The sequence below is a fragment of the Arachis hypogaea genome, chromosome 5 (genome assembly GCF_003086295.3).
Source record: "Arachis hypogaea cultivar Tifrunner chromosome 5, arahy.Tifrunner.gnm2.J5K5, whole genome shotgun sequence".
Lineage (NCBI taxonomy): Eukaryota > Viridiplantae > Streptophyta > Magnoliopsida > Fabales > Fabaceae > Arachis > Arachis hypogaea.
Genome location: NC_092040.1, coordinates 10,265,399 through 10,277,057, shown reverse-complemented (window position 1 = coordinate 10,277,057; position 11,659 = coordinate 10,265,399). Strand labels below are relative to the sequence as shown.

At 30.9% G+C, this 11,659-nt stretch overlaps 1 protein-coding gene across 2 annotated transcripts; it reads right to left on the bottom strand.

The window, feature by feature from the left end:
- Positions 1–6,453: 6,453 nt before the first annotated feature.
- On the bottom strand, positions 6,454–11,313 carry LOC112800697 (ATP-dependent DNA helicase DDM1). 2 transcript variants are annotated; one of them, XM_025843060.3, is made up of 16 exons: positions 11,189–11,313; positions 10,979–11,077; positions 10,511–10,669; positions 10,324–10,410; positions 9,750–10,096; positions 9,467–9,656; positions 9,171–9,346; positions 8,926–8,995; positions 8,649–8,838; positions 8,404–8,496; positions 8,232–8,326; positions 8,021–8,140; positions 7,592–7,711; positions 7,390–7,488; positions 7,189–7,296; positions 6,454–6,940 (listed from the first exon to the last, which is right to left on the bottom strand). In XM_025843060.3, the coding sequence occupies exons 2-16, from the start codon at positions 11,045–11,047 to the stop codon at positions 6,698–6,700; spliced, it is 2,166 nt and encodes a 721-aa protein (XP_025698845.1). In that variant the 5' UTR covers positions 11,048–11,077; positions 11,189–11,313; the 3' UTR covers positions 6,454–6,697. The 2 variants fall into 2 exon arrangements, with proteins under 2 accessions (XP_025698845.1, XP_025698844.1); XM_025843059.3 differs by having other exon boundaries at positions 10,979–11,064; positions 11,189–11,286.
- Positions 11,314–11,659: the final 346 nt, after the last annotated feature.

The window sequence follows — 11,659 nt, the reverse complement described above, 5'->3', positions numbered from 1 at the left end:
AATATTTAAAAAGTATTATTAAAATTAAAATTATATTTTTTATTATTTGACAATAAAATTAAAAATTAAAAATTAGGGATTAATATTGCTAGGTAGCCAGTAGTTGTGGTGGCAAATTTGTACCCTAACAAAAATATTAGGAATTAATATTGTTAGGTAGACAAAAAAAACAGCCAAAACTTACCTTATTTAGCATTAATTATATAAATTTGGTTACAGAATATTTCATTAACAAAATTAACTATTAGGAGTTAATATAACTCCTAATAGTTAATTTTGTTAATGAAATATTCTGTAACCAAATTTATATAATTAATGCTAAATAAGGCAAGTTCTGTCTGTTTTTTTTTTTCTACCTAGCAATATTAATCCCTAATATTTTTGTTAGGGTACAAATTTGCCACCACAACTACTGGCTACCTAGCAATATTAATCCCTAATTTTTAATTTTTAATTTTTAATTTTATTGTCAAATAATAAAAAATATAATTTTAGTTTAAATAATACTTTTTTAATATTTCTAAAATTGTGTAATCATCAAAAAATATATATATATATATATATTTAGAAAAATAAAATTATACAGTAAATATCTTTTGTATCAACTATAAGATATATATCCAACTATCCAAATAAGAATATGAAAAAAAATTGATATATATCTAACTAACGTAGCATTATATAGGCAACTCACTAGTAATTCGAATCAACTTAATTCGATCTACCTAGTGTTACCAACATTGAATAATTCGAATCGATATGATTCGAACTCCATAAAGTCACGTGAGCCTACTAATTCTAATCGAGTCAATTCGATTTACCCTTCTCTAATTCGATTCTACTTGATTCGAATTACATGCATATCCATGCATTTATAGTTCGAATAATATTGATTCGAATTATATATAAATGGTCATTGGTGGATTGCTGAAATAATTTTTGTTTTGGCTGATTTTGGTAATAAACTTCTCAACTTGATTTATTTGGATTTTTTACCCTAAATAAAAATATAGAATAAAATATATTTTTTTCTTAATGTTTTTAAAATTTTTTAAAATTATTCCTAACATTTAATTTAATTTCATTATATCTTAATATTTAAAATAATTTTAAATTTACCCTTGTTATTAAACTTTTGACGATAAAAAATTAGCATTTTTTTCAATTTTAGCCTGAACCTAATTCCACTTTTAAACCTCTATTAATGTTGCCACTATCACCCATCCATCTACCATCATCACAACCAAGTCTATCAATATCGGTCTTAATGCAAATTCTGTAAAAAAATCACTGCTTGATGCTCTCTTATTTGCTTTCTATTGAGGATATTGAAGGAACATAGAATAATAAGGTGTTAAAAGTAATTTTTTGTTTTAACTAGTATTGCAGCTCTATATATTAGAAGAGTAAGGTATAACTTGTCTTAGTATTTTTTATTCACTTATGTATAATACTAATGGTTGAGTGTGTTAGTGTTGCAAGTGTGAGGAGTGTTGAAGTTAGTCCCACATCAAAGAAAGTAAGGAAGAGTAAGGAGTTTATAAGATGAGAGACCCATTAACTTGATACCTTAAGGTTTTGAGTTGGATGTGGTGTCTTCTCATCTTATGTTCTTTCACTTGATTTCTCCCCACCAACAATAACAACAATAATCTTTTTGCTAATCTCAATTCTTTTTCTTTCCCACCCAGTTATTCAACTCTCGACCTTTTACTTTGATTAGTGATAAATTAGGAGAAAGAAATCACAAATTTTGGCAACAACAAGCATTAGCAGATAGTTCGAGGTTAATTTTTGAAAAATCATCTCTATAAAGATCGTATTCCTCTCAAATTCACTACAATTGAAAATCAACAAAATAGAATCGAGTCATCAGCATATATCCAGTGGCTTCAAAATGATTATAATCTCCAGTCTTGACTTCTGGCATCTATTGATCTTGTATTCAAAACCAAAATGGTTGGTTGCTCTTTTAGTCATGAAATTCGGGGCAGAATTGAACAATATTTTGAGAAATCTACCAAATATTGTGTCAAACAGCTCAAAGCGCAAATAAAGATTATCAAGAAGTAATGTTCAACAGCTTCTGAATATATTTTAAAGACTAAGGAGATTGCAGATTCTTTAACAGTTTTAGACTCTCCTTTAACTATTGAAGAACATGTTGATACATTGATTGAGGGATTGAATAAAGAATATCAAATTTTAATTCACACTGTCAATTCCAAACGAGAAATTTTCAAGTTTTGTGAGGTTGAAATTCAAATTTAACCTTTGATGATATGCTTGATAAATTCCGAAAATCCACAACCACTATGATTCAAGCGAATATCTCTCAGAGTTCATTCCTCCCAATTCCAATCCAGATCGTAGTTTTGGAGGAGGAACAAGTAGAGATGGTAGGTTTTTACAAAGAGGCAGATCCTTTTTCAATCAGAATAGGCCACAATGCCATGTATGTGGTAGATTTGGTCACATTGCTTGATATTGTTTCTACAGATTCAACCACCATATACCTCCTCTATCACCAAATTTTCAGACTCCCTCTTCCACCTCCTTCACCAATTCTCCAAACTCTTCTAATCTATCACAAGTCAACACCACTACAACTCGAAGCAAGGGGGCAATGCCCCCAGCTCCGCCCCTGCTACAACTACACCTCCATCCACCAACACCTTCCTTTCATAACCCTACAGCCTATATGATAGAGCTTCTATATACTTTCAACACTAATAATAAGACTATCTTCTTTTGAATGGCTAAATCTTCATAGTGATCCCTTAGATTCACGACTTTTATTATTTTAGTCTTTCAAATTCAAAATTTACTATATTCTCTAATATCTAACTATAGGCACTATATTGATCCTTGGACTCTTTCTAGTATTGAATCAGTGAATAAAGTGCTGAGTTGACTTGAATTGCCACGCTAAACAAAGGGTTAAATGATGTCATTTCGTTTTGCTGCTTAAATAAAACAAAAGTGAGAAGACGAATAAATTTAATATAATGTGCAAATTATTTTCTCTCCTAATTCTCGAAAATAATTTCATTTTTGCGTTGTTTAAGCTCAAAACGAAATGATGTCATTTAGCCATGTGTCTAACTTTAACAAATCAGAGCTAATTCAACATTTTGATCATTGACTCAATGCCAAAAAGAATCTAAAGATTAATATAGTACATGGAACTAAATCTCAAATATCAATAAAATCAATTTTAAATGTAAAATACTAAAATATTAAAAATCATACATCTTAAATATCATTACAAAATCTCGAAGACCAATATGATGCCTAAAATTAAATTTTAAAAATAAATAAAATTAATTTTAAATTTAAACAACTAAAATATTAAAAATAGTAAATCTCAAATATTACTACGAAAATTTAATTCTTTTGAACCCTTGAAAAGAAAAAAAAATGGACCGTTATGTAATAAAATTTTCATGCATTTTGTATTGGAAAAAAAATATTTATTTTTAAAATTTTGAGCTTAATTGGTTCACCCCATTTCAATAAAATTATGATTTTTTTAGTTGTATTGTTTTGGATTTTTTCTGCACATATAAGCACACAATCAAAGGCTATGACTTTTTAAATAGTTGATCCAAAAAATAGTGTCTAAAAATGAACCAGTTGATTACTCAAGTGAGACAAAATGGTGAATTTTATATCTGTGACTTCGACGAAAACGACGCCGATAAAGGCTGGGGATCTGGAGTCTAGACGACGTGGTGGAGGCGTGAAGCCAACGAGGTGGAGCTTGGAGTTCTGGCCACATATGAGGTGATGTTAATATTGCAAGTGTGAGGAGTACATGAAATTAGTCGAACATCAAAAAAAATAAGAAAGAGTGAGGAATTTATAAAATAAGAGGCTTATTAACTTAATATTTTAAAATTTTGAGTTGGATGTGATATCTTCTCATCTTATGTTCTCTTGCTTAATTTCTTCTATAATGCTGAGTAAGAAGGCACCGTGGGGTTTCAACACCTTATTTGTTCTACATCTAGTTTCTAACCTTATTTGTTCTACATCTAGTTTCTATTTCTTTATTCTGACACATTAATTTTTTAAAAAATTAGGGCCAATTACATGTATAAATAAATTGAAAATCATTATTATGTAGATGTCTTAAATTAAATTATGTTATATCTGGCTAATTTTTTTTTAGTAATAGAAATAAATTGGTATAATCCAATATTATGATTAATTAGTGTTATTTTTTATATGAAATTTTATTTATTTATTTATTTAAAAAAAACAAATTAAACCTTTAGATCACATTTTTATAAAAGGATTCGATTTATGATAAAATATTAAAAAAACTTTAATATAAAATAAATTAGAGAAAAGACAAATTGATCCTCAAATTTATATATTTTAAAAATTTTAAAATGATAAAAAAAACAAATTTAACATTTAGATTTATAAACTTAAAAAAAAAAAAACCATAAATCTGACCTATAAGTTTCCATACCATAAAAAGCCATCAAGTTTTCACATGGTTAAAAAACATCGCTACAACACAAAAAATAAAAAGCGGTTATATAGTTCTTTCATTTGTAATTCTATATAAATCAAATCAATCAAATTTGATTATACTAAATATACGTAAATCGAATCAAATTAATTCGATTTCCTGTTAATACACTAAAAATATGTAAATTAAATCTAGTTAATTCGATTTACTACTTGTACAATTTATTATAACTGACATTTCTAAATTGAAGTTATTATATTAACTTTAAAACATAAATATCAATTAGAATATACTCCTCATACTTTTCCCAAATAAAATATCAAAAATTAAATTGAATAAGAATCGAAAATTAAATTTTGTATTTTAGTTCAAAATCCAGAAAATTTTATATTTTTACAAAATTATGAATTTAAAAACAGAACAATAAACAATTTCTAAAAATTCAATAAAAAGTCATTCTTTAACTCTTTAGTATCTAAAAAATTATTATCAAGACTTTTAAAATTGAAAAAATTATTATAAAGTACAACCATCATACATGTAGACCAAAATTAGTCACTAGTATAAAATACATGTGTCAGAATACAAATACATATTAAAAATAAATTAAATCACACATGTATTTATACACAGATATAATAGTAGCTGATTTTGGTGTATAGATAACATTTTTTTTTTATAAAATATAGCTCTTCAATGTAGCATGAGTTAAAACTTGATTTTTTTTTTTCAAAGTCAAATGTAACAGATAATTATGTGAAATTAAATAATAATTTAGTTATATATTTTTTAATTATTTTTAAAATTATATGTTTTATAAATATAGCTGTCATTTTTTATTGTGTAATTTTCTGTTACATTTGATTTTAAAAAAATAGATTTGGATCCTCTAAATTTTAAATTTCACTCTAAAGGGTAAAGTGTGAATGTGTGATCTCTTATTATTTATTTCATAGGTGGGACTAAGAAAAAATATGAGAGAAAAATTATTTAAGGATAAAAGATCACACTTTACCCTCTAAAATAAAAATTCAAAATTTAGAGGATCCAAATTAAAAAAAAAATATCAAGTTTTAACTCCCATGCTATCTTGGGTAAAATTGTTTTATATATGCATCCAATCATATAATACTACATTAGCAAAAATAACTACTTTTGACATTAACCCTGTGAATAGTCATCCAAAAGAACAGTTGTAATTGCACAACTGTGTTACACTGTTAGTGTATCAAAATTAAACTCATACTTTATAATAACTTTTTCAACTTCAAAATATCAATAAGAATTTTTTAGATGCTAATAAATCAAATGATAATTTTTAATGAATTTTTAAGAATAATTTATTATTCCGTTTTGAATTCATAAGTTTGTGAAAACATAAATTTTCTAGAATTTGAACTAAAACACAAAATTTGAATTTCTATTTTTATTTATTTTAATTTTTTTAATATTTTATTTAAATTCAAACAAAAAGTATTTTTTTATTAACATTTATGTTTGAAAGTTAATAACAATCTAATTCGATTTATATAGAATTATAAACGAAACAAAGATGTAACACAATTCAGTTTAGAACATCTATGTAATATTGATTCCTAATCTATTTATGCATGTATTACCCTAAAAATTAAATATCAGTAAGTTGTTGAAATTCTAGACTGGTAATTTCTTCTGGGAGGTTGGAGATGAGGGATGTCATTCAATTCAATTATGTTTTTTCTTAAGGTATAACGACACTGCATTTGATAGGTTTTGGGGGAAAAAAACAAAGGAACCAATTAGTCAGTTCACCAGTTTTTACAAAAAAAAAAAAAAAAAAAAACGGGTCAAAGTGATTCTCACCAATTCTTTGCTATGCCCGGTCCTATGACGAACCCGACCCAGTGTTGAGGCTGGACCACCGGTATTTTGGTCTGGCCACCCGAGTTGGTCCGGTTTTTACAACATCGAACAAAATTACAAAATACATGAAGAGTCAAACATGAGATAAAACTCATTAAAGTCACTATCTGAGCAATAATCAGCCCTCAAGAATCACCATTTCAAAACATAGTTCCGTTAGCAGCATTTACAAAACTGAATGCCCCCGCCAAGGCATTACCGCTATGCATGAGATCATAATCGTACGAGACCATCCCAAAAAGCCATTTCATCATAAGTTTTAACTATATATATAATAGGCCTAGATTGTCCTTCTAAAGCAACAATATATAGTTAACTGTTAAGAGTAGAAAGCATGCCCCCAGTTGCCGTCGGAATTACAACCTCCCACCCAGGTCCTTTAAGAGGAAATGCATCGCATGGAACTTTGAGTTCCTTGTCGTCATCATTTGGATCTTGAGCAATAAGATCACTGCGATCCAACAGCTTATCCAAATCCTCATCACTAATATCTGTTTGTATCAATTTATCTTCAGCTGCATCCTCGTCCCGAAGCAATGCCATAATATCTTGTTCCTTAAATCAGTACACACAAAATTAAAACATAGAAAAGACAACCATACTATATGCAAAAGCAAACAACTGAAAATTTGTATGCCTGTGTATTTCCCAATCAATGCATAGTTGTAGTCAATTTTACAGTTAAACGATATTAACCACAAGAAAAATAACCGTCTAGTAGTAGCAGTAGCAGTAGCAGCAGCAGTAGTAGTAGTAGTAGTAGTAGTATAGAAGAAACAGAAAGTAACTGCTGATGTACGAACCTCCATTTCATCCACTTTGAGCATTGTGCGATCTTGATGAAAATGTCCTTTTGCAATCACCACATGTTCAAGTTTCAACTTGCTAAAAGCTCTTTTCAGCATGCGACCCTGGAAAGATATCACCATATCCATTTCAATATAAAAAGCTATTATCCACAGCCTACAGAAAACATTGAACAGCCAAAAGATTGTGCAAAATACCTCTACAGATTGAGCAGTCGAGAGCCTGTAAACATGAACTGGTTTTGTTTGACCAATTCTGTGACACCTATCCATGGCCTGCAAGTCTACCTGAGGATTCTGGAGTACAATATACAATGAGCAGATTATATTCCAAAGAAATCAAACAATATAAAGCAAATAGACAAAATTGGCAGCAGAGAAAAAAGCTAAAAGTACCCACCCAATCACTGTCATAAAGAATGCATGTGTCAGCTGCAGTAAGGTTAATTCCTAGTCCACCAGCCCTAGTAGAAAGAAGAAAAACTCTGCAATTGCTATTTTCATCATTGAATTCATGGATCTGTTCACGAGAGTTAAAAATGAACAATGCTTCAATTGACTCTCTTCAATTTCAAATTGGTAATTAAGTTAAATGCTCAAAAAAGGGAACAGTTGGCAATTTCAATACAAATGTTATTGCAGTGGATGTAAAAAGTAAAAAGACAAATCCTTTATTTAGGTAAAACAGACAACCATGTTATAAATTAATATTAATAAATTGTACAATTTGGATTAAAAATCTAAAGCATTATATAAAACTTATAACAAGAACAACAAATAAATTCAGACTAACGGTTCATGCTAATACTATCCATGAACTGGCACAGACCTGTCGTTTCCTTTCATCCAATTTCACACTACCATCAATCCTACAAACTTCAAAGCCCTTCTCACTCAAATAGTAATCCAGTATGTCCAACACTTTGGTCCACTGACTGAATATCAAAACCTGAAAGCAATTGGCAAACACAAATAACCATAACAACTTGGAGAAAATAAAATAATGTATTGAGAAACAATCACATAATTGGTGAACATACTTTGTGTTTCCTTGCAAATAACCTTTCCAACAGCCGTTCAAGCAAACGAAATTTTCCACATTGTTCAACTATCTCATTCACAGGAGGATAAAGCCCTAGGACAGCAAAACACAGCTTAGTTGAGAACCATAAAGAACCAAACCAATAGAACCTCTAATAGCATGGTACTTACATGAACCATCAAAGGCAGACTCTAAGAGGTCAGGATGGTTACAGACTTTCCTAAGTTGAATAACCAAATTATTAAGCGTCTTTATTCCACGCCCTGATGTAAAGCAATACAATACCAAATTGTATTAGTATATTTCACTTTAGTCCTGTGTGATTGCAGATGCAACACAAGACTTTTTATAAGGCTCAGGCATATGAAATGCAGAACCCTTCTGTTTCTCAAAGGAAAAATTCCGACAATCTTACCCATTGACTTCATGTCCGCAAAATAGTTCTCCAACGTCTTGTTGACTAAATGATCCTGCAATTTCTTCTGATGCTCAGTCATATTTGCATAGATAATGATCTCCTTCTTTCTTGGCAATGAAATCTCAACATCAGACTTCATTCTACGCAGGAGAAAGGGTCGAAGTATGGCATGAAGCTTAGTCACCACCTGCATGTGATGATGCCAATTAGCTATCCTGTTCATATTTTCAATAGAAAAGTAATCAGGTAGATAAAGAAATCATAGAAAGAATACTTGGCCTCTTCTTGTTTCTTCTAATTCTTCCTTGGTTGCTCCATTGTTGCACTTTCCTGATAGATTAAACCTGCAAAAAAACGTTTTAATTGTACAAAAGTGAAAATGAGACACCATTTCCCTTTGCTTTTAAACAAATAAACAACCACTGATCATGTAGAAAACAATTCAAAGCAGACTTGTCATCAGAAGAGTAAAGAAAAGAAGAATTAACTCATGATAGCCAGTAAGCAAAAGACACTAACCATGACTTAAATTCTTCAAGCGAAGCAAAAATATCCGGTAAAATGAAGTTCAACAAGGACCATAGCTCTGCCAAGTCATTCTGAAGAGGAGTCCCTGATAAAAGTAGCTTGTTCTGTGCATTAATCCATTTCAACTCCTTCACTAATTTACACTTTGAATTTTTGAGTCTGTGTCCCTTCAAAGGGGAGAAAAGATTTAGTAACATCACTGGAGGCATATATATAAAACATCAAAACTATCTAAGTATACATGCAGCTAATAGAAAACTACACATCAAATAACTGAATTTATGTACCTCATCAACTACAAGATACTTCCAAGGGTAAACCCTTAAATGTTTTTTAGCATCATTTAAAGCAACCTCATATGAAGTTATTAATATGGGGAATTTGGGGCCAATGGTTACAGGCATATGTTTCCGTCGGATTACATCTCTCTCTTGCCTGTTGCCATGGTAGATAATTGCAGGAACTGATGGTGCAAACCTATTTACATGCATACAAACAAGATCAGAAAAGCGCAGCATTACACAGTAAAACTAAATAAACAAAATGTCAACAAAACACCTAATGACCTACCTAGAAAACTCATTTTTCCAATTTGAGAGGGTGCTTAGAGGAGCAATTATCATGTATGGCCCATGGAGACCTTTCCCTATTAGATGTGAAAGAAACCCAATTGTTTGAATGGTCTTCCCAAGACCCATTTGATCAGCAAGAATCCCATTCAATCCATTTTGCCAGAGTGAAATCAACCACTTTACACCTTTAAGCTGATAAGACTTCAATTTTCCGCCCGTGAGTAAAGGCATAAGCTCCTTCTGTTCTTTCTCAGTTCTTTCCTCCTCAGTCATGTTAATATCTTCTATCTTAACACTTTCTTTTGATCTTGCAAGCATAGCAGCAACTGCCCTTTTGGCCCTCGTCTACATTAATTCCAAACATGATCACATAGTACTGATTATGAAAACCTCAAACATATGCATGCTTACAACTCTGCCTTAAAATATCATTACTTATTAGTTATTAACCAAATTGTATTGGAATATCACTATTTTCTAGCTTCCTATTTAGATGTAATCAGATAGATAGAGATCAGCCAGGTTATATATTATAAACACACTAGAAGTTTAACAGAGCACATTCCACTCACAGTATTGCACTGTGAAGCTGCTTTCCTTTTAGAAGCCCGGCCACGCACTTTCTTCTCTTCGGGCTCATTCTCTTGCTCGCCCCCATTCTAGTAATACAAATTCAAACAATAAGAGCTCGGGTACAAAATCAGTGTATTGGCAGAAAGAAAAAGTCAGCATAAAAATGGACACAATATAAAACAATACAAGTGTGATGTCGTCCATTTTCTCCAGCAGAAACTCGGAATAGAGCTTTGTTTGAGTTAAAAGCTCATCCAATTTGTTAAACTGAGTATCAGTAAGCTCAGGTGCCTCCTGGCACTGCACTTCATCAGACTCAACTTCAACTTTCACAGCACAAGCATCCTTTCCGTTAACAAGGCCATGAACACAAAGAAAAAAACACACATCATAAGCACTTTGCACCCAATAAATAAATAAAGCCAGCAACAGCGCAAAAATAACACAAGACTTAGAATAATATCTACTGCTACGACGACACTGAACCTCCAAAGGCTAACAACGATAACACAAATAGGGATGCGGTTCCTTACAAATCAAACGGCGCATTACAACAAATAGTGAATAGCGAACGTCAAAGAGGTAAAATTCAAAATACAAATTTATGCATTAATATAAAATAAAGAGGAGGGAAGCAAAGAAATGGAAAGATACCTCGTCTTCAAGGACGGAAGTGGGAGACTCAACAGGATCTTCTTCCATCACTTCATCCTTGGGCGCCATCTCCGAACCCTAAAGAGCTGGAGACAAAAACTTAGAGCAAAAACACCAAAAACTAAATAATAATAATAAAAAAATTATAATAAAAATTAAAAAAGATAACCGAAAAGGAGAAGCAGCAGTGGCAAGGGTTCGATAGCATACAGCGTAATGAGATTAAGGGTTTGAGCGCCGTTGAAGAAAACGCAACAAGTTTGAGAAGAGGGAAGGTCTGCACTGTAACGTTGTGTGAGTGATGCAGATACTTAAAAGCAGCGCTTCGATTTTTATTTTATTTTTTTTTTTATTCTGATGGGTGGATTGGGCGGGAAAGTGCAGTTTGGTTAATAGCCCTTGGATTGTTCGTATTTTACCAAAGAACCATCTTAGTTGAGGCGAGATTCAAGCGTGGGAAAGGTTAATTTAATAATTTGCGACATTCATATTCAATATGTACGACTGGTGAGTTAGTGGCTTAGTGCAGGGTGTGGGCATATAGTTACTAGTTACCAAACTGGGTGGTTTCCCATATGACATTATGATATTGATTGATTTAATTTATAATTTAAAAGAAATTACTAGAGTATATCTAAATTAAATTTTAATTATTTTTTATCATATATATTAACTTTTAAT